General features: G+C 35.2%; 1 protein-coding gene across 1 annotated transcript in view; it reads right to left on the bottom strand.

Annotated features, from left to right (window-relative positions):
• PLXNC1 (plexin C1) overlaps window positions 1–25,847 on the bottom strand; it is a 60,218-nt gene that overhangs the window by 27,770 nt on the left and 6,601 nt on the right. Inside the window, exons 2-11 of the mRNA XM_081958272.1 lie at window positions 21,499–21,627; window positions 20,580–20,714; window positions 17,896–17,996; window positions 16,601–16,724; window positions 15,568–15,724; window positions 6,427–6,502; window positions 6,079–6,163; window positions 5,916–5,975; window positions 5,109–5,245; window positions 1,297–1,476 (exon numbers count right to left, since the gene is read on the bottom strand). Coding sequence (XP_081814398.1) covers window positions 1,297–1,476; window positions 5,109–5,245; window positions 5,916–5,975; window positions 6,079–6,163; window positions 6,427–6,502; window positions 15,568–15,724; window positions 16,601–16,724; window positions 17,896–17,996; window positions 20,580–20,714; window positions 21,499–21,627 — 1,184 coding nt within the window. The remainder of the gene's footprint in view (window positions 1–1,296; window positions 1,477–5,108; window positions 5,246–5,915; window positions 5,976–6,078; window positions 6,164–6,426; window positions 6,503–15,567; window positions 15,725–16,600; window positions 16,725–17,895; window positions 17,997–20,579; window positions 20,715–21,498; window positions 21,628–25,847) is intronic.

Raw genomic sequence — 25,847 nt, forward strand, 5'->3', positions numbered from 1 at the left:
TTGATTACATAATTGTTTTTCATGCTGATGTGTGTGTGTGTGCTTGTGTGTGCTTTTGTAGATTTTCATGGGTGTAGGTATGCTGGTCTTGTTGTATTGGGGTCTTTTCCTGTGTAAGATTGAGATTGTCTTGGCAACGTTTCAGCGAGGTCCCACTCGCCATCTTCAGGCTGGTGTTTTCTTTTGTGTTGTAATGACCTGGGTGATGGGTGGGGTTCATTTGTTGACTAGGGCTGGTTTCCAGATGTCTGGTAGGTGGGAGGTATCGTCACGTTTATTCATGTTGGGGTGTTTCTCTATTTCGATGGCTTCCATAATTACTCTCTTGTTGAAGCATTCTTTTTTGGAGATTAATTAATCTCCAAAACAAAATGTACGTATGTACATACGCATAAATATATAGAACAGAGTTATGTGAATTTGCTATGTTACTAAAGTGTACTAGTAACTTGTAGTTTAATAATAGTAAAATAATTTTTTTTTCTAGTAATACACTGAAAGAATCTGCTGAAAGAAACATAAACATGTTTCCTGTTTATGAGAAAAAAAACTGGCGAGGAAGAGAATTTTCAGTAGCAATGTCAGTTGTACAGAAAAGTTTGTTCTAGTATTTTCACCCATTTGCTATTTTGGTATGGTAGCGGAATAACAAACTGCTTTACATGAAAAAGAAAGTTGTAAAGGTGGAGAGACAAAGGTCTATAAACTCAAATGATCTACTTTCAATAACAATGCTATGCTTAGGTTAGACCCATGATGGCGAACCTATGGCACATGTGCCAAAGGGGGCACATGGAGCCCTCTCTGTGGGCACGTCAGCCATCACCCCCACCCAGCTCCACCTCACATGTGTGCCTCCCAGCAGTCAGCTGGTCTTCGGGTCTCTGCTGCGCATGCACAGGGGGCAGGTGGCAGGTGGGGGACGTGCATGCATTGCATTTTGGGCCTGGAAGGCCTCCTGCACCAACCTGGAAGCCAAAACGGAGCAAGGGCACACCGCATGAGATCCTGCTGTACCCTATTTTGGGCCTGGAAAGCCTCCTGCACTAACCTGGAAGCCAAAAATGGGTGGGGGGACATGCATGGGGGGCATGCATGGGGGCAGGACACATGCATGGAGGGTAGGGCGCATGTGCAGGGGGGCATGGCGCATGCAAGGGGGGCATTCAAATTGCATTTTTGGGTTTTGCACATGTGCACATTCGGCACTTGGTACCAAAAAGGTTAGTCATCAAGGGTTACACTATTAACTTTCAGGTGGTGTAATCTTGTATGATAGTACAAATTAAATATTACCTTATCCAAGTAATATTTGGAAGGATCTTAGCGCATGATGGAAAAGAGACGTAATGTAGTGGAAAAGAGGCAGAACATTCAAACCCATCTTCCTTTATGCATGCGCTCTTGACTTCTTTACGACTTGGTGGTAAACAGAACTTCATGTGTGTGCTATTTAACACTTCAGTAACATATCCCCTAAAGAAAAAGAAAAAAAGTGTCCCTTTTTAACACGTTATTACTCTTACTGAATATTCCTGCTAACTGAATTCCTTTTAAAACTCTCCCCTTTCTCCTCTTCTGCATTGTCTTTTTCTTAAAGACTTATAATCTCCCTTCACCTCCATGGGCCTCAAGGGTGTTTCTTAGTATAAAATGTTGTCTACAGGTCTTGATTCATTCATTTCTTTCTTTTATTATCTTTCGTATGGAGAGTTGCTTCCTCTTTCTGCTAGCGTTTCCTTTGCTTGATCTGATAAAACTTTATTCTCTTATCTAAATACTAATCACTTAGAAGGAAGATATGATAGATTTGTAAACTCCTTCGGCAAACTGATATTTGCTCTCTCTGTGGCTTCACTTAGACTGCTTCTTGGAATCTAACAGGAACAGGCCATCTAACCAACTACAGCAGGGGTCTCCAACCTTGACCATTTTAAGACTTGTGGACTTCAACTCCCAGAATTCCTCAGCCACCAAAACAAAGCTGGCTGACGAATTCTGGGAGTTGAAGTCCACAAGTCTTAAAGTGGCCACGGTTGGAGACCCTTGAATTACAGTATAATGGACAACTATCAGCTCTCAGTATGCATTGCTTGTAATCCGTAACTCATTGGGATATTGTGTTGTTACTTTTTTAAAAATAAAAACATTTTTATTTTTAATTTTCAAAACAAACACAACACATAAAATTTTCCTTCTTTACATACTGTAGAAAGTGTATCAGTTGGTTACAAAAGGCTTTCGTGCATCTCTTCCACAGTCATCAAGCATAATTCATATTAACTCAAGTATTTTAACTCAGACATTTATACATGTTACCATCATCGTACCTCCATTTTCATTTGACTATAATTGTTTAAATGTCCATCATAAAATATACCAAGATTTAATACATAACCACATATTGGCATTTCATTTACTATTTCTAAAATCTTTCAGTAACACTGAATCCTTATGTCCTATTCTAGCTAAACATCCATAATATTTAGTAACAAAATTTTCTAATCCTCCTTTCCAAATCACTGTTTACAATTTACATCCAGTTTCCTTATGTTGCACACATACATACATACATACATACATACATACATACATTATATATACATATACATATACATATACGTTGTTATCATTATCTCTCCTTTATTTGACTATATCCTGTATCATAACATTTCCTCCCCTAATAATCAAGACTTAACTGAATCTAACTTAGTTCTTTTTTATTAACCTTTATATATAATCCAAAAGGGTTTCTAATCTTCTTTTCATGGGTACTATTCAATATTCATATTCAATTATTACTTATCATAACACTACACATTGTATACATTATTATCATTATTAATTATTTATTTCACTATATATATTGTCACTAAATTTCACTAAGTTTAACTAGTAATAAATTATACACTTCCATCTATCAACCTGTATCTTTCCAGTAGCAAAATAGTCTTATGTCTTCTGTCATTTGTGGTGTCAGTCCTCTAATCATCTCCTTAATCAAATTTGTACGGACTCTTAGCAACTCCTTGCTTATAAAATCTCTTATATAATTTCGATGCCCTTCTTCTGTTTCCTTAATCAGCTTATCTTTGATTGTCAGTTATGTTATCAATGATGTTGCTAATAAAATTTCTCTCTTTAAATCCATATTTTTTTTGTTTTTTCTTCTTCTGTGTCTTGCCATCTGGGGTAGAGTTCCCCTCCATTTAATTCCTCTTTCAGTATTCCACTCTTTCCATTTCCAGAAACAAACCAATCACTATAAATATCAGCAAATTTAATTTCTTTATGGTCATTTTCCTCTTCAGTTTTTAGGATTCTAACCTCCACTTTTTCCACTTGATAAACATCTCCAACTTCTTCATCATATTTTACTGTTAGATGCTCTAAGTCTTCCAACTTCTTCTCTGTCCTCTCAAATATGTTTGATAATTTTTTAATTTCTAAGAATATATTTTGCAGACTTAAAGTTTCTTTCTGCTGTTGAAATTGTGTCATTATCTCCAGCTAACAAACACTGCTGCTTTAGCTTGGAAGGTTTTTACAAGATTAAGCATAGATTCACAATATAGTTTTATTTTTACTTTTCTCTGGTTGAATATATACTTCAAAGGGACATCTATATGCTTTTCTTCTTATCACTCTCTATAAACAAGCAGTGAGACCTTGGAGTGCCAAGCCAGGATAATCAGTAAGAAAAGTAAGTGTTTTGTTTCCAATACACAAACCTCCAGCCTTCGAGTAGCAGTGCTATTGTTGCAATTTTCTTTGTTTCTTTTTGTATCTTTTTTGTATTTCAAGTTTTTAAAAAAGTCTGATTCTTGAATGAGTTAGAAAAACACCCACAGTAATGAAAGAGGAGAATTTTAGTCCATAGGTTACAAAGAATAATAAAAGAAAAAAAAATAGAAGAAGAAATTTAATCCATTCATTTTAAAAGGCTTGCATAAATTCCATCCATGAACATAGCATTTAAAAAGTAAGATAACCCACTGTCCAGAACCATTCCAAACTTAATTCCGCTGCTTATTTCTTCTGTTCTCCAATTTAAATTAATTTTAAGTTTTTTATATGTAGTCTCTTTTAAAATGGTAAAAATTCCTCACCAGCTGGAAACTTTCTCTTTCCGTATCCTTCCGTTTTGGAGCCACCCCAATTTCATCAGCCTTGGCTGGAATTTTTGTCGCCGGCTTGAAGAACTTCTCTTGCATCGATCAGGGACTTTGTGATGTCCCTGAGATCAGCAAGATGTATTCTTCCTGTTCACCGTCTCTGTGGGATGGTTTAGGTCCGATTGGACCACCCAGCAGTAAAAGTATCGGCTGCGGTCTCGGAGCATTGAGACCGCACATCCGTATCATCGTTTTGTTACTTTTCATAGCTGAACAAACAGTCCCTCAGAGAATTAGCTTCTCCAGAGAATTTTGTCTTTTCTTTGCTTCTTTTTTACTGGCAGTTTCCCATTAACTATCTTTGTTTACCTCCTCAGTGTATTTCTCCTTGGAAAGGACAGCTAATCCTTGTACAGTCTCTGCTTACTCAGGAGATATTACTCAATAAATCACCTACAGTGATTTAGCAACCTTCAGGAGACACTACTGGCAATCAACATTTTCCCTCATTACTGTTGAACAAATAATCTTTCAGAATTTACAGTTTCTCTGGTCACTCTTATCTTTTGTCTCTTTTTCATATTGAAAATGTGGACGAGCATAGCCAAAGTATATAGTAAATTCTAAGAATGACTATGGAAAACATGAATAACTCTCAGGAGCATGATGCCATCCATATTTAACTCTCCTTTACATTTATCTTATATTTACTATTAATTTTGCTCATATCTTTATATCTTCATATGTATGCTACAGAAAGACAAATTCAGTGCAATATTCCACAGAGAATGAGAAAAAAGATACATTAATGAGTTTTACTTCCTAATTACTAGCAAAGTTCCACTTTGGTAGTTAACACAACAGAACAGTATCAATTTCCACATATAGGAGCTGTAAATATACTTTTCTTAGGTAGACACTATCTGATTATATAGTACAATCACCAGTGCAAATAATTCAAGATAAAATCAATATCATGTTATTTTGACTCACACATCTCGCTGGCAGCTGCTAGATCCAGTTATCTCCATCAAAAAATTTGATTTTGTAAAGTTTTCTCCTATAACTAGTACTTCAGGTTTACCTAATGTTGATATGTAGTTTGGTTCAATGGAAATAATTTTAATAGGCTATTGGAAACAAAATAAATGTATGTTAACATATCCAGACAAACTTTTTAAATTAAGTAGCAAAATCATTTATAAGTATCTTTAACATTCCTTTGTTATGAATGGTTTGGGAGTTAGAAAGCAAGATGACATGAGTTAAAGTCCCTTCTTAGACCTAATATATAAAATTAGGACTATGGTTTAAAAGAAATCCTTCCCTCATATCAAGATACATAGATATTATTTTAATTTTCTAGTAAATATAAATTTTATAAAGTTACTGTTTTTCACTGAAACCAAGGTCTGCGCAGATGTGAGAGAATTTAGTTACTTTATATGCAATGATCCCAACCCAGTTTGTATCCTTATTCTGTTACATCTGGAAAATTTACAAAGCCAGCTTCAAAATATATAAATATGCATTAGTAGTTTACTTCTCATAAACAGCCACATTAATCTGTCAGTAAGGAGAGATATGTTTTTCTCCAAATAGATCCGTGCCAAGAAGTTAAGGGATAGAGAACTTGTAGCTTTCCAGTTATTGTTGATAATTCTCAGGATTAGTTTCCATTTGCCATGCTTAACTGAGTTTCTGGGTTATCTTAACAATAAATCCATCTCCAGTGTAAGACATAAATACATATTTTCCTTTAACTTTTAATATATCAGCTTCAATTTTTTTTGTGCTGACCTTTGATGTTGCTGAACGATCTTTTTTGTTTAATGCATTGATAGTGCTACTACAATCAATCTGAAAAATAAATCAATAAAAACAAATCAATTTACAAAGACCACTTAAGAGAACAAATTTCATTAAATGATTTTTATAATTCTATAAAATCAAAACATCTTACTTTTTTGGCACAAGTCATAGTAGAGGCAACACATTTTTTTTCTCCAGCATTCCAGAAGCAGTGTGTATGATTACATTTTGAGCATCTAGCATTTTTTTAAAAAAAGAATATGTAGCAATTAGCAAAGGATAGAATGGACCACCAGCAAAAGTGTGAATAATGCCTAGTGGCTAGGTCCTATTCATGATATTTACATCTTATAAATATTAAATATTTGATACTGGATCTATCAGTAACAACCTTGACTATACTTCTTTTTACATTTATGAACTGTATATATTTCTAATTCTTAATGATAAGTGGAACATTATAAATCCATTCAAAACAAATTTAGTAAATGCATCATACGTTTTTGATAAGGAACAGATGTCAAATTCAAATATTTCTGATAAATTCCAAGTTCCTGAGATGAATGACACTTGAACTGAAAAAAAAATGAGAAAAAAACATATTATTAACTGCAAACCTGTATATAATGAATAACTTAAAAACAACTGATTTAAATCTAGAAATACAGGTTTTCTTTATATTGTTGTTGCTTTTATATTCTATATTATTTACAACCTATTTTCAGTCAGGACTGGATGCCTGAAAGGCTTACAAGTGAAATGAATTACCAAAGAAATATGAAATGTCTTCAACAATAAACCTCTAAACAGATCGCATCTCTTACTGTTTCATATGTCACATAGAATTAACTGTCTCAATAAAATGATGTTCTATGTTTCTTGAACATTACAGTTAGACTACCTTGCACAGAAGCTCAAGTTATGGTACAATTGCACCATAACACTTGTACAGAGTATACAGATCTCACCCATTTCTGCATGCATTGTCTTTGCAATACCATTAATATAATTTCCGGGAATATGAACATGCTTCTTTTTGGCAAATTTTTTAAGAGTGCTTTGTTCAAGTGAATGGGGAGAAATCCTATCCCAAAGGTTCAGATGTGAAAGAGTTAAAGAAAAACTGAAATTTAATCCATCAATTAAAACTAACTTGTCCATGTAGATAATGACCAAAGATTATCAGGGACTGGAAAATCATACTCTAATAAGGAGCAGAAAAATTCCCCTATTCTCCTGCTTTTTTGAAACAGAGTAGCAGAATTCCACATTGTCTTTTGTTCTAGTTGGAGTTCTTTCCCAGGGCTGAATGAATGCCACTTAAGAGCCAAACTTCAATCCATTTAGCTGAGAACTGGCATTCAAGGAATTACATGGTACAGCTATCTAGCTATCCAAGAGGTTGTATGTTGTATAAATGTACTTTTATTTCACATACTACTAAACTGTGCTATTGGGATTTTGTTCTATTTGATCTCTGTGTCTTTTGGGGGGGAGGGTTGTGCAAGAAAAAATATTTTCAGTCATTCTGTTTTCTTTAAACATATTAGTTTCTTAAGGTCAGTATACATAATAAAGGATCTGTATTTCTCATGAAATCAGAGCTTTCATCCTGACAAGTAATTTCTAGCATATTCCAGCTATTCAGAGAAGGTAAGAGATTTGCCATTTTTCACATATGATGTACAAGTGGGTTATGGGTGGAAGATCTAAAATAGTTTTCTCAATCTTAGCAGCTTGAAGATTTGTGGACTTCAGCTCCAGAATACTGGATGGGGAATTCTGGAATTTGAAGTTCACACATCTTCAAAAGGTTGTGAAACACTAATCTAAAAGAATTCCATGGGAGCCAGGAGTCACATCCACAATATGCATGCCCATACTATTATACCTAGAAATTTATTCATTTTTTGTTTATTAGATTTTTATCCCATCTATATTACTTTATAAGTAATTCAAGGCAGTAAACATAGATAATACTCCTTTCTTTTCCCGTTTTCCCCACAACAACAGTGCCTTTTTTCCTTTTCATTCAATATATGTGTAGTAATGTGCTGTTTTGGATACATATTGTAACTATATCTTTTTTTTAACTTTCCTTTACTGGGGAATTCTGGGAGTTGAAGTCCACAAGTCTTAAAGTTCCCAAGTTTGGACACCCCTGACTTAGTTGGATAATGAAACTCTGCTAGAAAACAACCAAGCACCAAGAATTCCAAAGAACTAGGCTTCTTGAAACAATTTCTAGGATTATCTTTGTTTCCTTCTTCCCTATCATCTATAGGGGAGATCATGCTGAATTTGTTCAAAGGGGCAGCTTTCTCCATAATAGCCACTGTCCTATGAAATAATCTCTCGTGAACATGCCAGATCTCCAAACTGATAATGTTAATGTAATTTTTAAAAACAAATGTATTTATGGTGGTTTTTCTCAAGTCATTGGAGTTTTCCTAAACATTTGATTTTTTTTCTTTTAAATGACTGTTTTATGATTTTTTTCCTAATAAGTAGCTGATGTACACATATCAACTTTCTATATAAAGAATATATAGAAGTAATAAATTTCAAATGGACATAGAACAACTAATTATACATTTATTTTTACATTGATTTTTTACATCTGCTATACACACTGAAGCTAATAGACTTGTTTTCAGTCTCCTACACCTTCGTTTACTAAAAAGATTTGATTAATATTTATTAAAATTGCTCTAACTGTGTCACCACAAGAATGGCCTGTATTCAGCAGATCAGATTTTATTTTTGCAGACTGCTGAACAGTTAAAGCAACTTCCTTAAACTTGCATTCACAGGGTATGGTTGTGTGAAGGCAAAATGGATCTTTAATTTCTTTCAGTTTTATCAACCACATCTTCTTCTATTCCCATGCAGTATCCACCCAACCACCTCTCTCTGTAACAAGGGTTTCAGAAATTGCCTGCCAAAGAGGAAGCCAAATTTCTTTTAAACAAACTTGTTGAAACTCAGCACATATAAATATTTCTAGAGGAGGTTATAAAGAATAAGGACAAAATAATTACTATAATTTCTCCAGATACCCAAGACTACTGTGATCCTCCAAATATATTGGAATAGTAAGTATCTCCTAGGAAATTCTAGGAAAATATTGTCTCACTTCTAATATACTTGAATTACAAGAAAATACTTTCTGGAGAAGCAAAGTCTCCTCACTTCCACCTCTAGGACATCACTTCTTTTTATGCTATTTATCTCAGCAAAGTGATAATTGTTCTTGGTTGAGCCATTGAGATGCATTTCTTATACAGTCATTTTTTTTCTAGCATGATTTCCGTTTTCATATAGCATATTTACAAAATCAGTATAATATCTCTACTACTACCTAAATGAGTCACAGATCTAAAGCATTTCCATAATTTAATTGTTTTTCTTGTGTTGAGCCCCATCTTTATTATTTTTACAAATAAGTCAAGGTGGCAAACTTATCCAACACACTTTCCTTGTCTTATTTTCCCTACAACAACCCTGTGAAGTGAGTTGGGCTTAGAGAGAGAGAGTGAATGACAGGTCCAAAGTCATCCAAAGCTGGCTTCCATGGCTAAGGCAGGACTTGAATACACCATCTCTTGCTTTCTAGCTTGGTGCCTTAACCGACACGTTGGGAGCGTCCAACCTTTTGGCTTTACTGGGCTGCATTGAAAAACTGTCTGGACCACATATAAAATTTATAATATAGTTAATATATATATATATAAATGCACATAATAATGTTAAAAGTTATCAATATTGTTAGGCCCCATTACTAGCTGTCTAAGGCCACATGCAGCATGTGGACAACAGATTGGACATGCTGGCTCTAGATCAAATTTGGTCTCTTTTGCAGGTTGCAAATTACTACCAATTTATAAAATGCTTGGAATTAGAAGACTTTCAACATTATTGGGTATCATAATCCAATATGCAACCAGGCAAATCCCATTGAAAATACATTGTGATGGATAATTTATATAAGAGAGACACCAAGTTATTTTTCAAATGCATAGGAATGAAATAGCTAGAAGATGTGACTAAATATGCCATATGTCATACAATTGAAAAATATGATCAATAGTGCTGGAACTTTTTTAGATACAACTCTTGTTTAGGTACTCCTCTCCCTTTTCCTTGGTGTTGCTGTGAGGAGATTGAAGTTTTGTCTCAATTTCATTTAACAGAGGTTTATTTTTATGTCCAGATCTTAGGGTGTAAGTACTTATAATGATACTTCAAGAAAGTAGGCTAAGATTCTTTAAAGTTTGTATTTCTTAATCATAATTTAGATGTGGCACAATATTAAACTGTATTTAACTTTAAAAAATGAGAGTTGCCAATCTACTCTTATTGAAGGAAAGGAAAAAATGGATCTGAAATTTTATATCATTTTCAATCATTATTTAGCATTATGTTTGAACAAGACCTTAAAGTCTATTGTTAATGCAAATTTTAGTTAATTGTTACATTGATATTACTACCTTTCTCTTTAGAATGTATTATTAAGGTTCATTCAACCGTATATTTAAATTGGATGTTATTGGTAGATGTTGTTGTTTAAAGGTATCATTACAGAATGTAAATTGTTCCAAGTAATTTCTGCAACTTTCTGATAATAATTTAGTCCATGACGAAGGTGTTCAACTGGTCCTCCAGATATTTTGGGATTGCCCCCAAGGCACCTAGTACCATTGATTCTATCTTTGGGGCTTTTTTTGACACAATCATTTTGCTTCTATTTGCAGGTCTTTGTATATTGTGATTTCCCCCACCACCACCATGTTGTAGGTGAAACAAATGAGCAATGTTTTCAGCCTTAAAATATAGTGGCATAGCAGAGGTGGGTTCTAGCTGGTGTTACTGCCGGTTCACTCGTGTGCACGCTGGATGCACTCTTCACGTGCATGCGCACTGCGCATGAATGCACAGTTCAATGGAAATTACTCTGTGCATGCACAGAAGTCCAAAAAAAGATAGCGGCGGTGACCGGGGAACCAGTTCGGGGGGGGCGTGGCCAGCCTGGATCACTGCCAGTTCTGCAACCCAGGTCGGCATACCACTACCGGTTCGGCCAAACCGGGCCAAACCGGTAGGAATCCACCTCTGATATAGCAACATTCAACTTTACATCCAAATTCAATACTGTTTTCCTTTCTCATAATGTCTTTGAAAAAGGAAGCCAAAATGAGGAAAAATATGCACAGGAAATCAGTTACTATGTATTTCCCAATACATTTGCCAGTCAATGTTAATGCAGTGCTGGTATCCGGTTGAGCACTGAGAAAAAGAATTATGCAATTTGTTTTTGCCCATACATTTTAAAAGCTAATAGATTTATGCTCCCTAATTTCGAAACTTTGAAACTTTTAGCAATTTGGAATTCTTGAATCCACCTACAAACCTTTATTTCTGCTCTAAAGGATGTAAAAACAGAAAAATTGTGTGTGTGTGTGTGTGTGTTTATTTATGTATCATACACACACACACACACACACACACACACACAAGCTATTGCACTGCAATTCCAGAAAGTATTATAGCTGACATTATTTATTAATGTATATGAATGTACTTATAATTGCACTGATCTTAGAAGGCAGTTACAAAATACGTATGTCCATTTTGCTTCAATAAAAATGCAGACAGGAAAGCAAGGGATTGAAAAATACTACTATACCATGGCTTAATGTTGGATATGTTTCATAAAGAAATATGTATTATTTTCTTCTGCTAGAAAGCTCTTATAAATAATGCATAAGTAAAACTATAATTATAGCAATGAATAATACAAAACAGCCCAACAATAAAATGGCCATTCAAATGGACTGCAGATTTTCCACATCATATGAGAAAGTTGATTCACTTATAGATTGCCAACTTTGTTTTTTGGAAATGTTATTCAACACTTAAGGAGAAATTAGAAGTACAGCTGAGTGTATGCCAGTGTAAAAAAAATTTGTGGCTTTGTTGAACTTGCTGCAAATCTGATGCTGGAAAATGTGTTATTACTATAAAGGGCATATTAGAGGAAGGGGCTGGTGTATTTCCTCCGAATTATTTCCCTCCTTTTCCACAAAATGCCAACAGCTGACTCAAAAGCATCCATTGCTTAACATTGGATAAGGATAAAGTGATGAGTTTCAACACTCCTGCTGCACCTGTCATTTATTTGAGCTGCATCACCCCCTCCACTTTTCTCAGACTGAGAATTTCCTTCCTGCTGCACAGCTAACCTCTTCCACCCTCCCCAGCTGTAAGTCAGCTTCTTTTACAGATAGATACCTGCACTACACACATGTTTAAAAGTAGCCTTGATAATACTGATATGGGATACAGTGCAATGACAGATTCAATCTCACTAAACTATAGCACCATGCTGTATGTAATTTCCCTAAATGCCTGTCAGTCCACTTGAAGCATCGGGTTAGTAGCAGTAGAGTGCTAATTCTATGTTTAAAAGTAGCCTGGTTAAGAGGAGACAGGCTCTTTAGGGAGACTTCATATTGCAGATGAGTCTCCCTCCCTCTATAGCCGGGGTGTCAAACTCACGGTCCACGGGCTGGATGCGTCATGTGTTGTTCCTGTCCCCACCCAATTTAGCGAAGGAGAAAAAAGTTGTGATACGTCATGTGACGATGTATCATTTTGAATTTGACATCCCTGCTCTATAGTGTAGATTGCTGGTTTAAATCACTAATTTAAAATGTGAATCAGATCAGAGATCTGCAAGTAATAGAAGGGTAAAGATTGGATTGAAAGATCTAAACTCTTTCAGTCTTGCTGCCCAAATCAGAATGGCCCTGGAGGACAATGCCAAGGGACCAGAGGAGAGTGGCAGAGCCCACATCAGCCTAAAATATCTTAACATTTCTAAAGTGGTTAAGAGAAGGTAAGTCAAACCTTTCTCTTGGGATCACTTTAATATACCCCTGACAGAATGATTGGCGAAGCTTGTCAGTTTATATCTATTGCAACAAATATGTTGTGGTAAGAAGAAAAACCTACTTTAAAACCAGAAGAGTTAAAGATATTTGAAAGCTGCCTCAGATGATATCAAGGGATTAGGTCCGTATCAGACAATGATAATGTTGCCGGGGCTGGTTAGATGCAAGTTATAGTGCGGTTAGAAGCAAGTGAAGGAAGGCCCAATGTCATAAAGTGGTTCAAATATTGATTTTCTATCTTTCAGGAAACACTTAAAGAAATGAACCTCTGCCAGAAACACATGTTTGTAATCTGAATCGTGTTTGTATTAGCTGACATATAATTTAGATTCTAATGGACTGTATTTTTTAAATAAAGGTATATGGTTGATAATGGCTTCAAGAAGCAAACTAGTGAAACCCATGAAAGTTTAACCATTATTCCTACTTTAAAAAAGGTTAGCCTGGGTGGAAAGTCCGTATATTGTGGCATAATGGCAAAGGTCAGAATGCTAGATCTGGAACTATCTCAAAAAGATTCTAGTTGCCAACCAGGATTGTGAATCAATTTATTTAATCATCTATGTTGTGCAATCTAGGATTGATTTGAAGAACCAGCTCCCCCCCTGCCATGTGAATATGAGCCATTGGTCACTCTTAAGGACAGGAAAACTTGGTCTAGGGCAACTTGCCGCAACCAACTCAGCACATGACAATTCGCCATGGCCAACTCACCACGGGGCATTTGCCATCAGACAAAAATGACATAAAAATGATGAAATAGAATCATTAAAGAAATGATGCAAAAGGAAGGACAAAATGAAATGTGAATGACAAAAATTAAAATAATTAAATAAAATTGTTGAATTGTCCCATGGTGAGTTGGACATAGCATATTGGCCATGATCAGTTATCCCATTCCATGTTGACATCTACTTACCTCTAGCCACCCAGAAAGGCAATCTCCCACTGCTTTTCTTGTTGTGTATAGGGATTTCAAAAAAAAAATTACATTCATGCTAGCAGTGCTGTCTATGTTGTCTTCTGCACTTCATTTCATTGCAGGTAGCTTCCTCTACTTCAGTTGTGATTCCCTGTTGCAGGAATGCCCCCTCCAGTGGTGGGTTCCTGCCGGATCGCACCGGATCGCGCGCGCTCCCTTTCAGCGCTCCACCTGGCTCGCGCGCTCCCTTTCAGCGCTCCACCTGGCTCACGCGCTCCCTTTCAGCGCTACACCTGGCTCGCGCGCTCCCTTCCGGCGCTAAAACCGGAAGTACGGTCTTGCCCCACCCCTGGCGAAGCGACGCCGCCTGCCTGGAGCGCAGGCAGGCGTCGTCGCTTCGCCAGGGGCGGGGCAAGACCGTACTTCCGGTTTTAGCCCTGGAAGGGAGCGCGCGAGCCAGGTGTAGCGCTGAAAGGGAGCGCGTGAGCCAGGTGGAGCACTGAAAGGGAGCGCATGAGCCAGGTGGAGCGCTGAAAGGGAGCGCGCGCGATCCGGTGCGATCCGGCAGGAACCCACCACTGGCCCCCTCCCATCCTATTGCTTTATGGCTGTCTGAAATATTTTACATGTTCATTTGTAGAGAAATGAAAGGCTAGCTTTTTTTTAAAAAAAAAGTTACGTGATAGAACATTGGAACAGTGAAATGGTGGATCTTTTTTTTTCTTTCTCTCTTTTTCAAATTAGGTAAAATTGACAAGATGTTACATTTTTGCCTTCTAGTCCAAGGCAAAATGGTAAATTGTGGTCCTTCCTTCATGTCTTCCTGTCTTCCCTTCCTTCACTCCCTTGTCAGCTATGTGGAGGCTTATACAAAAGAACTGTTACTGAAAACCACGTGTCCTTGAAGCCCGTCCTGTGTCATTGGTGATTGCTTTCCTGACAGGCATGGGAGGAGTAAAGAAGTAGTGGAATCCATCAAATGCAGTAAATATAGTATAACCATATATCAGGCCATCACCATGGCCAAAGGAGAAGAAAGTAGAATCTGGAAAGGGCTTTTTAAAGCTGGCTTCACTTCCATGATTTAAGGCTGGAGTGTGGAGTGTGTTTTTTTCACACAGGTTTTTCACACGTCAACCAGAGGAACATTTTCAACAACCTAACTGAATTCATTGTTACATTAAGTAATGTTTTATGATACAGCTGAATCTAAAGTGCATTGCATATTATCATGAACACGCAATGCAAATTAGCCAATATTGTAATATAAGCTCCCTTTGCACTGAGTTCAATCTGTAAAAGTTTGACTTTGAATCAGTGGTGGGATTCAGCCAGTTCGCACCTATTCGGGAGAACCGGTTGTTAACTTTCCGAGCAGTTCGGAGAACCGGTTGTTGGAAGAAATCTTTTTCCCCCCATTTTACAGGGCTAATCCTGTAAAAAAGGCAGGAAGGAAACATTGTGGTGTTGCTTCTAGCCTAATCTTTATTTCCCTGCTTACAGAAACTGCCTCTCCAGTTAACCCTTATTACATTGCAACAGCTAAGGCAAAGCGCCTATCAACCTGAGTGACGTTGAGTTGGCCACGCCCACACAGTCACATGACCACAGAGCCATGCCTACCCAGCTGGTCATTAGGGCAGACAACCAGTTGTTAAATTATTTGAATCCCACCACTGTTTTGAATGTTTATGTATAACTACAGAAAAGATATTGCAAGATATAGAAATATCAACTTACAAAGCTGAAATATAAATAAGCCCACCTTTGTCTGATAGATCTTTAAAATGTATATCACAGGAACAATTGAGATGGTGTTGATTCACATCACAAAGAATTTCATTGGTCCTTGCATTTAACATCCTGCAACGGGAATGTGCTTCAGAAAGACCAAAATGATTTACATCTACTGTCACTGGAACCTAAAAGGATAAAAGCATTGAAAACAATAAAAGTATTCAGTGCCAGCTATAAAATTGCCAATTTTATCCTGACAGTGAGTTAGGAAGTAGAAATCTGCTGAAATCTGTGCAACTTCAATGATTAAATCCAAATAATCAACTACGAAACAGGATCTATCCAAGTTTCCTTCCTTCTGTTCCCAGTTTTAATAATGATTTAGCATTATACAGTATATGTAGAGATGCATGGCTTCTTTTGTTTAAAATGTAGCAAAAATTACTTGAAAATTAAAGTATATCCCTATGATCATTATAGATCTGGAGGGGCCCAAATTAGCCAGGCCCGTTAATCTATTTTGTATATCCTTTTAATACAGTTGAATATTTAGAAATTTGAAAGTCATAAAATATAAATAGCATTGGTATGATAAATAGAACTGGTAGGAAATATCTGTGGCATGGGTTACTTTCTACAGAGCATGGATATACTTTGCTCCAACAGCAGCAAAAATATTAGTTGAATATACAATTTTATATTTCCACTATTTCCACTTTTATTTATTGTGTTTAATTTACTGGACTGAATCAAAATACAAAGTATTATAATCATGACTATCTAGATATGATCCATTATCTAATTTTATTGGTATAATGATAGCTACTACACTTGGAGAGGAAATTATAAAACTTACTAAAGGCCAATAATCGTACAATTGCACAACCCTAACCCAGCAACAGGTTTCATTGGTAAAAACTAAGAAAATGGGTAATAGAGTGGTCCATTGGCTGGAACACTACAATAATACAATATCATCATAGTCTCAAAATCATCACTGCTAACCATTTTATTACTATTACTGACTTTAATCTATGACTAAAGAATTGTGAATTACGTACCTTATTATTTTTGAAGTGAAGATTGTCAGAAGTGTGGATTTTCAGGCACTTATCTTTGCCGTATGAAATATTTACCCAGTTAGGTGAGTTATTAGAAAATGAACATTCTCCTTTTAAAGTGCAGCTGAAGCAAATACAAATATATTTGTTATAGAAATACTAAAACATGTTTTGACTCTATATAGCAATTCACACTAACTGTTTTAGACTAGCTATTTTTAATTTTTTTCCTCAACTCATAACTGGCTTATAACATAACAGGCTTATAATTTTCCTTAGCTCATAATAGGCTAAAAGGATGTGTTTTACATCAAATATTGTTTGAGGTTTCTACCCCATTTCTATTCAGCTATTCTTGTAAAAAAAAAAGTTGCTGTACTGTATCTGCAAGCAATACAAGCATTCCTTAGAAACAGGTTGGCATAATCAGATTATCATGCTCTGCTGCATTTGCTTATTGTTGCATATTGGTACTGTTTAGATTTTTATGATTCTAAAAATCATTTTATAAAACAGCTAAAACCAGGGCTCAGTGTAATGGCTTGAAGTTCATATTTGGAAAAACCTAAATTAGAAATTTTGGGAGCCTAGAATTAAGAACATAAAGAGTTTCAAGTAGATTGTATTAAAATCCATTGATCTTTATATAATTTTCAACAGTGTAACTATAACTCCTAGAACTCACAATTGCTAGCAGGGAATTTGTGGATTTGTAATCCCTATATTCTGGGAAAACAGCTTCATTTTCTTTTTAAAGCTGGCATGCAAGCTATTTCTGGGAGTTTTATGTGAACAGCATTATTTATTTTGCTTTGGAAAAATTAAATGAACCTTAAATGAAAATTCTGATTTCTCTCATTCGGGCACTTTAAAAGATCTTAAGCAAAGATCTTGCTTTGTTTGAACACTGTTATGGAATCCAATGCTCTTTGGAGCAAAGAGGTTCTTTCCCCACCCCCCTGAAAAGAGGTTCCAAAGAATTTATCAATTGATTGATCCATCTAAAAAGAAAATCAATGTGGCAATAAATACTGAAATGTATTTTAGCACAAATTCATTTATAATTTTTAGGGGTCACATAATTGCAAATTCTGAGAATCCTTGCCTTAGTAAAAATCCCTATGAACCACAGAAATAAAATAATCTATCTTTCCTTCCTTCCTTCTCCCTTCCTTCCTTCCTTCCTTCCTTTTCTTCTTCTTTCTTTTAAAGTGTACATAATTTTGAACAGACATACAGACTCTCCATGAAATATTAATTATGTTGTATTACAATATTAATACAAGGATAAATACCTTTTCTTTGAGTGGCACCATCCACAGTGTGGGTCCATTGCAGATAAACAATCTCTACAGGAAATATATTTGTTGCAATTTGCAACCTGTATTCTCCTGATCTAAAAAAATTAAAAACTATATTTTGCAAATTCCTTATCAGCCATCCAAGCAAATCAAATAATATTTTTATGAGTTCAAGATACAGAAAAATAATAACTATTTTAAAATAAAGTTATAACTCTTTAAAATATAGGGAAGTATTCAAACAAATATGCTTCATTAGAAACTAGAATAAGGTGTGTGTTTTGGGTATGTTGATACCAATTTCTCACTTTTTCACTCTTTTACAAATAACCATTTGTGAACTTGATCTGAGCTTATCTTGGCTGGCAAAAGCTGGCTGACAAATAACAAGTCTGTGGCTGCTAGTTTATAATGATTCTGGGTTGATTCTGGAACAAATTCTAGGATTAAAAGAGAAACATATAAATTACAGGTGTTTTCTAATGATATGGTGATAATTTTAGAAGATCCTTAATAGAAATCTTAATAAAAATATAAACAGTTTGGGGATGATAGCTAGTTTTAAAATTAAAAGATGAAGATACTAACAGAATTTGAAAATGGAAAAATAAAGGGAACGGTTGGGAATAACTGGGTATTGCAACAGGTGTAACTTCAAGGACTATCAAAACTCTCTTCTTTCAATGCCCTTGTAACTTTAACGTGACTGAACAAATGGTCATAAATCAAGGACTATCTACAACCAAAATTTATGTGGACAAGAAAGGTCATGTTATCATGCTTGGTGGACTTATAAGAAAAATTTAAGTTCAAATACACATAACAATACAAAGAATTTTAAAGATTAACATTCAACTGAAAAGAGAATTTTTCCTGCTGGGATTAAGAGGCAATCCAAAAAGAGTTATGGGGTATTATTTTTAAAGATGTTCCCTGCTGTGAGGCTAGTATATGCACAAAAATGGAAAGATTCTAAAACAAACACAATGGAGGAATGCTTGGTGAAGAAGACAGAAGTAGTAGTAGAAATGTAGTAGTATACTAGTAGAAATGACAACATTGACTGGTTTGATCAACATCTACATTTATAAGTAGCTGGAAACTACTTATGAACTTTTTGCTGTAGAAAGAAAAAAATGATCTATGGATTAGAAGAGTAAACTATGGAAACAAGACATTTTTGATGTAATATTAGAAATACAGGGTAAAATATAAATGCATTTATAACCACTGTTATGAAGATCGGAAACTGTTTCTTTATATATATTTTCTTTTCTTTTTTCTATTTTCTTTTCTTACTACTTGCTACTTTTATTTTCTTTAATTACCATTCAATATTTATATTGTCTTTGGCTTGTTAAAACACACACACATGTGCAGTATATCCTCAAACGCACACACACACATACAAATAAGTACAACTTTTCATTATTGTTTTAAATCTTATGAGCCATTTTCATTGCTCTATATTTTATTTGTGAACTGAAATAGAAATCTCATGAGCTGTTATATTAATGTTTTAATGTTGCATTTAATTATTTTGTAGATATCTAGCTATATTCACAGGAAACTACTGCTAAAATTCATTCTGGCCAACCTCCGAGACCATTTTTCCATTTCTAGGAAGATTGGATTAATTATTGCTCTTGAGTGTTTCATATACTTAGAAAAACATACATTTTTCATATATCAACTATTTTAGGTTTTAATGTGGAAGAATTGTAACTGTGGTTGCTCATAACAATTTCTGTTGAGCTCAGATGGACCCTATTAATCCTATTAAATCATTATTGAGCATTCTAGTGTACAGCATTTACTCTATATCAATGAAGAGTTGGAATAATGCTAAATCACCTTACAAAAAGAAAGACTGATAATATTGATGTCCTAGACCAGGGGTGTCCAAACTTGGGAACTTTAAGACTTGTGGACTTCAACTCCCAGAATTCCCCAGCCAGCAGAGCTCCACAAGTCTTAAAGTCCACAAGTCTTAAAGTTCCCAAGTTTGGACACCCCTGGTCTAGACCAATCACAATGTGAAATAAGATAAATAGAAGGCAGTGAAATGGGGAATAAAGTGGAAGAATGTGAATATTGAAGAATGTGACAAGGGGGAATATTTCCAATATTAAATTACTAGGATGAGGTGATTCTTTTCCCCCCATTTTTTTATTTTTTATTCTCTTACATACCATTGTAAGTATACATTCACATAATTGTTATTCTTCTACATTTGCCATTCTTCTACATTTGTTATTCCATTTAATAGGTTATAATATACAGTTTGGGTTGCTTTATTTACTATCCTTTCCGCCTGTTGTAACACCACCTTATTTTCCCTTTATTTTCTCCCTCCATCTCTTCTCTACTTCCTTCCTCCCTCTTCTCTTTCCCCTTCCTTCTTCCCTTAGCTCTAGGATGAGGTGATTCTTAGGACCTGATGATGTAATAATTTTCCAAAGCCCGCCCTCCCCCCCCAAAGATCCAGTGTGTGGTAATTTTTCATAATCCTCTAAACTTTTTCCATGGGCATTCCAGCATCTTTTTATCTAGAAAACAATTGGAATATTTGCAATAGCTTTGCTGGCCTTCAATACTTGGCTACATGAAGTTTTATATACAACTTTGGAAACAGCACATAAATGGAATTCTAGAGTATAATTTAGAATTCAACCAACCATATTATTAGATGGTAGATAGATGTAATTTTGATCTGTAGGGTCAAGTTCAAGTCTATGGAAAATGGGTGTTTCTTCCTTAATTTCATATAAAATTTCTGGACAATTTGGCTTCAGTTCGTCATCAAGAACAATCTATAAAAACATGATATATTTAATGAGCATAAACTTGCAAACAGTTTAGAATAGAGTTGTCTTGTACTCTTTTGCCACCTATTCATCATCACAACTTCTTTTCCCACGTGGTCTTAAACAACTGTTGTGAGAAAAGATTAAGGCTGATTTTTACCTTGCTAAAATTATTTAATAAAAAGATGATAGATAGATGATAGATAGATGATAGATATTAAGGCTGAAAAGAGTGAATAGTTATACATGTTGTTGCTATAGTAAAACATATGCTATCTTCCAATATTGTGCAAAATCATTATGTAACTTCAGTTATAGTGGCTTATTGTATGAGCCCAGCCTAGCCAGTTTGTAATCTGTGGTTTATAAACTGTAGCACATGTAAATTCTATGTCTTGTTCAAAATACTATGGTTAAATCAAATGAATATATTATTAAATCAAATGTACCATAGCAAAAAAAAGTATTTTTTAAAAAAAGCATCTTTTTTTAAAAATGCAAAAACTTTTCTATTTGATTTACAGAAAGTGGAAGCTCTAAATGTGCAAATAGTGCAAACATGCAAACGCATGCACCAACCTGTTTTACTCCAACCCCCCCCCAAAAAGGTAAATCACATGCACAGATTATTTGTGAGTTCTTAAAAACTAAGTATATTGATTATTTATATTAATGCTATTTTTTTAAAATTAAAAACATATTGAAGAAAAATAGATCAAATATGAACACAGTTTTCTGCAATTTTACATAAACCTGATGTATGGACATAATGATTCATGGTATAACCTACCTTCAATAGCTGCCCATTTCCTGTCCCTAAAAATAAAACAGTCTTGTTTAGAACCACAGTGGCATAAACTGAAACCAAATTAAAATGACTCAGAGAAGTTGAGTTCTTGATTGGCCACGTAACCTTTACCTGAAACAGAATGAACAAAGAAACAAAACTTTAGAATATGTCATTAAATCAGTGGTGAAATTCAATTTTTTTTACTACTGGTTCTGTGGGCATGGCTTGGTGGGCGTGGCAGGGGAAGGATACTGCAAAATATCCATTCTCACCCCACTCTGGGGCCAGCCAGAGGTGGTATTTGCCAGTTCTCCGACTACTCAAAATTTCTCCTACTGGTTCTCCAGAACCTGTCAGAACCTGCTGGATTTCACCCTTGCATTAAATCATAACTGAAAGAAGAAATATTCAGTAGCTATCAATATCTATAGGAAAATTAGTTGCCACATTATAGATTTTAGGTGGTATTTTATCTCAAGTAGACTTAACACAATATTATTACATTTTTCATCAGGATTAATATAATATATATTTAATATACTTTTTTTAAAAAATCATCATAATTAGATCAGAGAAAAATCTGAAACACTGCAGCAAGCATCTTTTCTTAATTAATGAAGCCTAACTAGTTTGTTGCTAGCTACGTGAATCCAAAAAATACAGGAAGAAGTAGACCACATAAAGAACCAATTTGGTCTAGTGGTTAAGGCCCCAGGCAAGAAAGCAGGGGATTCTGAGTTCAAGTCCTTCCTTAGCCATGAAAGTCAATTGTGTGAGTTTGGGCCAGTCACTCTCTCTCAGCCCACCGGTTCATTGTTGTGGGAAAATAGGAGGAGGGAGGAGTATTAAAGCTAATAAAATACAGACTGAAACATACAAAACAGAAAGTGTGAAGGTCTGGATCACAGAAATGTAAATATGTGTGAATTCCTTGCTGTCAATAGTTTATTCTGTTCTGAAAGAATACATTGTGTGATATGTAATGGTAAAGTGGGGCATTCTGGGCACTGGAACTCCAAAATATCTGGAAGGCGCTAAGTAGAACAAGGTTATACTACCCATTATGGATTTTGTTTTCAGAGGTGTTCATGTGTAGAAAGTTAGCACTCACACCTGTCCTAGAAGAATGAAATATTTTGAGAAATATTAAAAAGGTCGAATATTATATTTCCCTGGATGAGAAATGGAGAAGCATGGTTTTTTAGAGGCAGGAATCAGACTCACTCTTAATAGCCACCAACTTTCTTAATAGTCCTCAGCAGATATCAGCACTTAAGAGATAAAGAGACAGATAGCTTTATTCCCTGCAGCAAATTCCCTGCAGCAAGGTCTGAACAAAGGTAGTGTTAGCCGTCAGCCACAATAAGAATCGCCCAACAAGTCCCTTCATTGCATCAGCAGACCAAACTTCAACCATCTTTCCAATCAGCCAGCATGTTTCCAGTGTCTTTCTCCCGGCTTGGAAGTGAACCAGATGAATATTTCTTCCAATTACATGTAATGTAGTTATGTGGTTGGATATCATTTAATGTATAAATTTCACACCATTTTAATACCAAAAAATGTGTGGCATTTTTAGATGGCGAAAGTACTCATAATGTGTTAGTGAAGACTCCTACTGCTCTTTCCCATGATACATTAAGTAGAGGAAACAAATTAACACAGATAATCCAACAATGTATATAGTATGTTACATAAAGAATTATAGGTAAATGGAAACCATTCAGTGGTATACATTTCTTTCTTTCCAATGTATGGGTCACCTTTTAAAAATGTCCTTTTTCTAATGATGCAACTAAATCTAATATTCATATGATGCCCTCAGTGTTTGAATGTTGCTTTTTCTTTAATATTTCACAGTGCTACAAGAAAGTAAGAAAAACAGGAAATCCTGTGCAAAATCTTTCACCTTTTTTGAAATGCCTTTTATAATTTCGTTTTATGTGGCTCTTTGTTTCCGGGGCTCAGGGAATCACAATGGAAAACTTACTTTAGAAAGACAAAGCTCCTCTATTATCTTTTATTAATATCAGTTCTGCAAGTATTCCTTAAATTTCTATTCGTGGTTCTGAATAATTATTTATGATAAATAATAAATAATTATTTATTATTTATCGTGTTATTATATTTGTAATGGAATTAATAAAAAGCCTTCATATTTAACAGCACTGTTAAAATTTGTCAGATGACTTTTACATTGCTGTGTAAGCCAAGGCGATGATCAATTACTCCAACCTCCTTCAACCAGCTATACTACATTTCAGTTTCCACAATTCTCAGTTAACACTAAATATCAACAAGAAAAAGGTGAACTAGATTATCTGTATATTGCCTATTATCTATTACCATTTGGCAAAATGGTTTTCTCTCTATAACCAAGCCACACAGTTTGGTTTAATAGTTGTTCTTAAACTGTCCTTTCAGCATTGTTCGTGATGTAGCAATAGCACTTAGACTTATATAACACTTTACAGTGCTTTACAGCCCTCTCTAAATGGTTTACAGCATCAGGATATTGCCCCCAACAAGTTGGCTCCTCATTTTACCCACCTCAGAAGGATGGAAGGCTGAATCAATCTTGAGCCTGGTGAGATTTGAATTGTCAAATTGCAGGCAGCCGGCAGGTATCAGAAGTAGCCTGCAGTACTGCAATCTAACCACTGCATCACAATGGCTCATGTAACTATCAAGTGGCATAGAAATAAGCCATAGAAAAAGAAACTTTAATATGATCCTTTAGGTTTTTGGAGCATCTGGCATATCTTGCAATGCATATCTCTGTTTAAGCCATGACAACTGCCATGGCTTCTTACCCTCTTAAAGGGGGAAACGACTTTAATGCTAGAGCACTTAAGGACAGCCTTAATCTGCCTCAGATATGGATTGGGGATGAGATGAAGGTAATGTGATGAAAAAGAGGGGGGAAAGGGGGTTACATGCTGTTGCACACCCATGCCATGTTTAGTTCCAGTCTAAATATAAAAGACCACTCAAGAGATCACTCTCATTACGTATTATATTCTCCACTGAAGCCACATTTTCACAGTTCATTACCAATTCTATTATTTAAATAGAGAACATAAGAAGAATCATCCTGTCAATACTGGAACTTCCCAATACAATTATGATGCCGAATAAATGGCCGGGAACAGAAAGCTGCTCATTTTTGAAGCACTGCATTCTCTATTAAAAATACTTTTCTATTTAGGAACCCCAAAAGTGTATTATTATCAGGTCCCAGAATCTAGTTACACAATCTTCCCCTAGGACAAGTAGACAAAGTTGGGAAGATTGGATGTTTATATCTAATTAAAATAGATTTAAATCTGGGGAGATTCCTTATCCTGCCTTTTCACATATTGGAAGAGTAATTCCTTAGGATGATAACAAAGAAATAAACCTAAGTAATATCATTATTATTTTTTCTAGGCAGTGTTTTCAGAATTAGGAATAAATGTCACCTTAGGTTAGAATCTTCAGAATTTAAAACATATAACATTCTGTTAAAAATAACTGGATGTGATCACTCAAAGAAACAGAGGAATCAGATTTAAGAACTAATATCTCAGATACATGGCGGCCTACATTTTGAAGGAATTCCATGTTACTATATCAGCAAGGATCAGGAAAATTACTTTAAAATGATTCATATATAATACTATACCTCCATGCAAATTGCTAAAATTTCTGAGGGAGACCACTACAAATGTTGGAAGTATGGGGAAGCAAAAGGTAGCCAATCACACTCTCAGTCTAACCCATGTCAAATGTATTTCACTGCCTTGAGTTACTTATAAAATAAATAATGCAGGATTAAAATTGAAATAAATAAATGATGATCCTGTAAGGCTAACAGCATGAATACCAGAAAATTTAGTTGCAAGTCTCAAGATATGCTCGCTGTCATTATTTAGTGATGCAACACAAAAACTGAAAATATTGACTTTTCATGCGGGAAGCTGTCAGGGAATCTCAACAATTGTGATCACATGACTGTGGCTTGCTACAACACTATAATTGCAAGTCACACACCAAGCTCCCAGATTGTGATTACACAACCACAGGAACACTGTAATGGCTGGAACTCCATCGTAAGTCCCACTCATACAGGGCCATCATAACCTTGAATGGTTTCTGGATGAATGGTCTTAACCTGAGGACTACTGGTGCTCTCTAACGTATACTATACCAACTGAGAGACATCTGGTGCTATTTTTATTGTTTTTTCTATGCCAGAGAAATGCATTTTAATGGTCTGCTAATTTCACTTTTTTTATTTTACTATTCTTATTATTTTTATTGCTTATTGTTTTCCTTCCATATTATATTACAATGCAATACTGTGATGT

The sequence above is a fragment of the Natrix helvetica genome (assembly GCF_964273705.1).
Source record: "Natrix helvetica genome assembly, chromosome: 6".
NCBI classification, from domain to species: Eukaryota; Metazoa; Chordata; class Lepidosauria; order Squamata; family Natricidae; genus Natrix; species Natrix helvetica.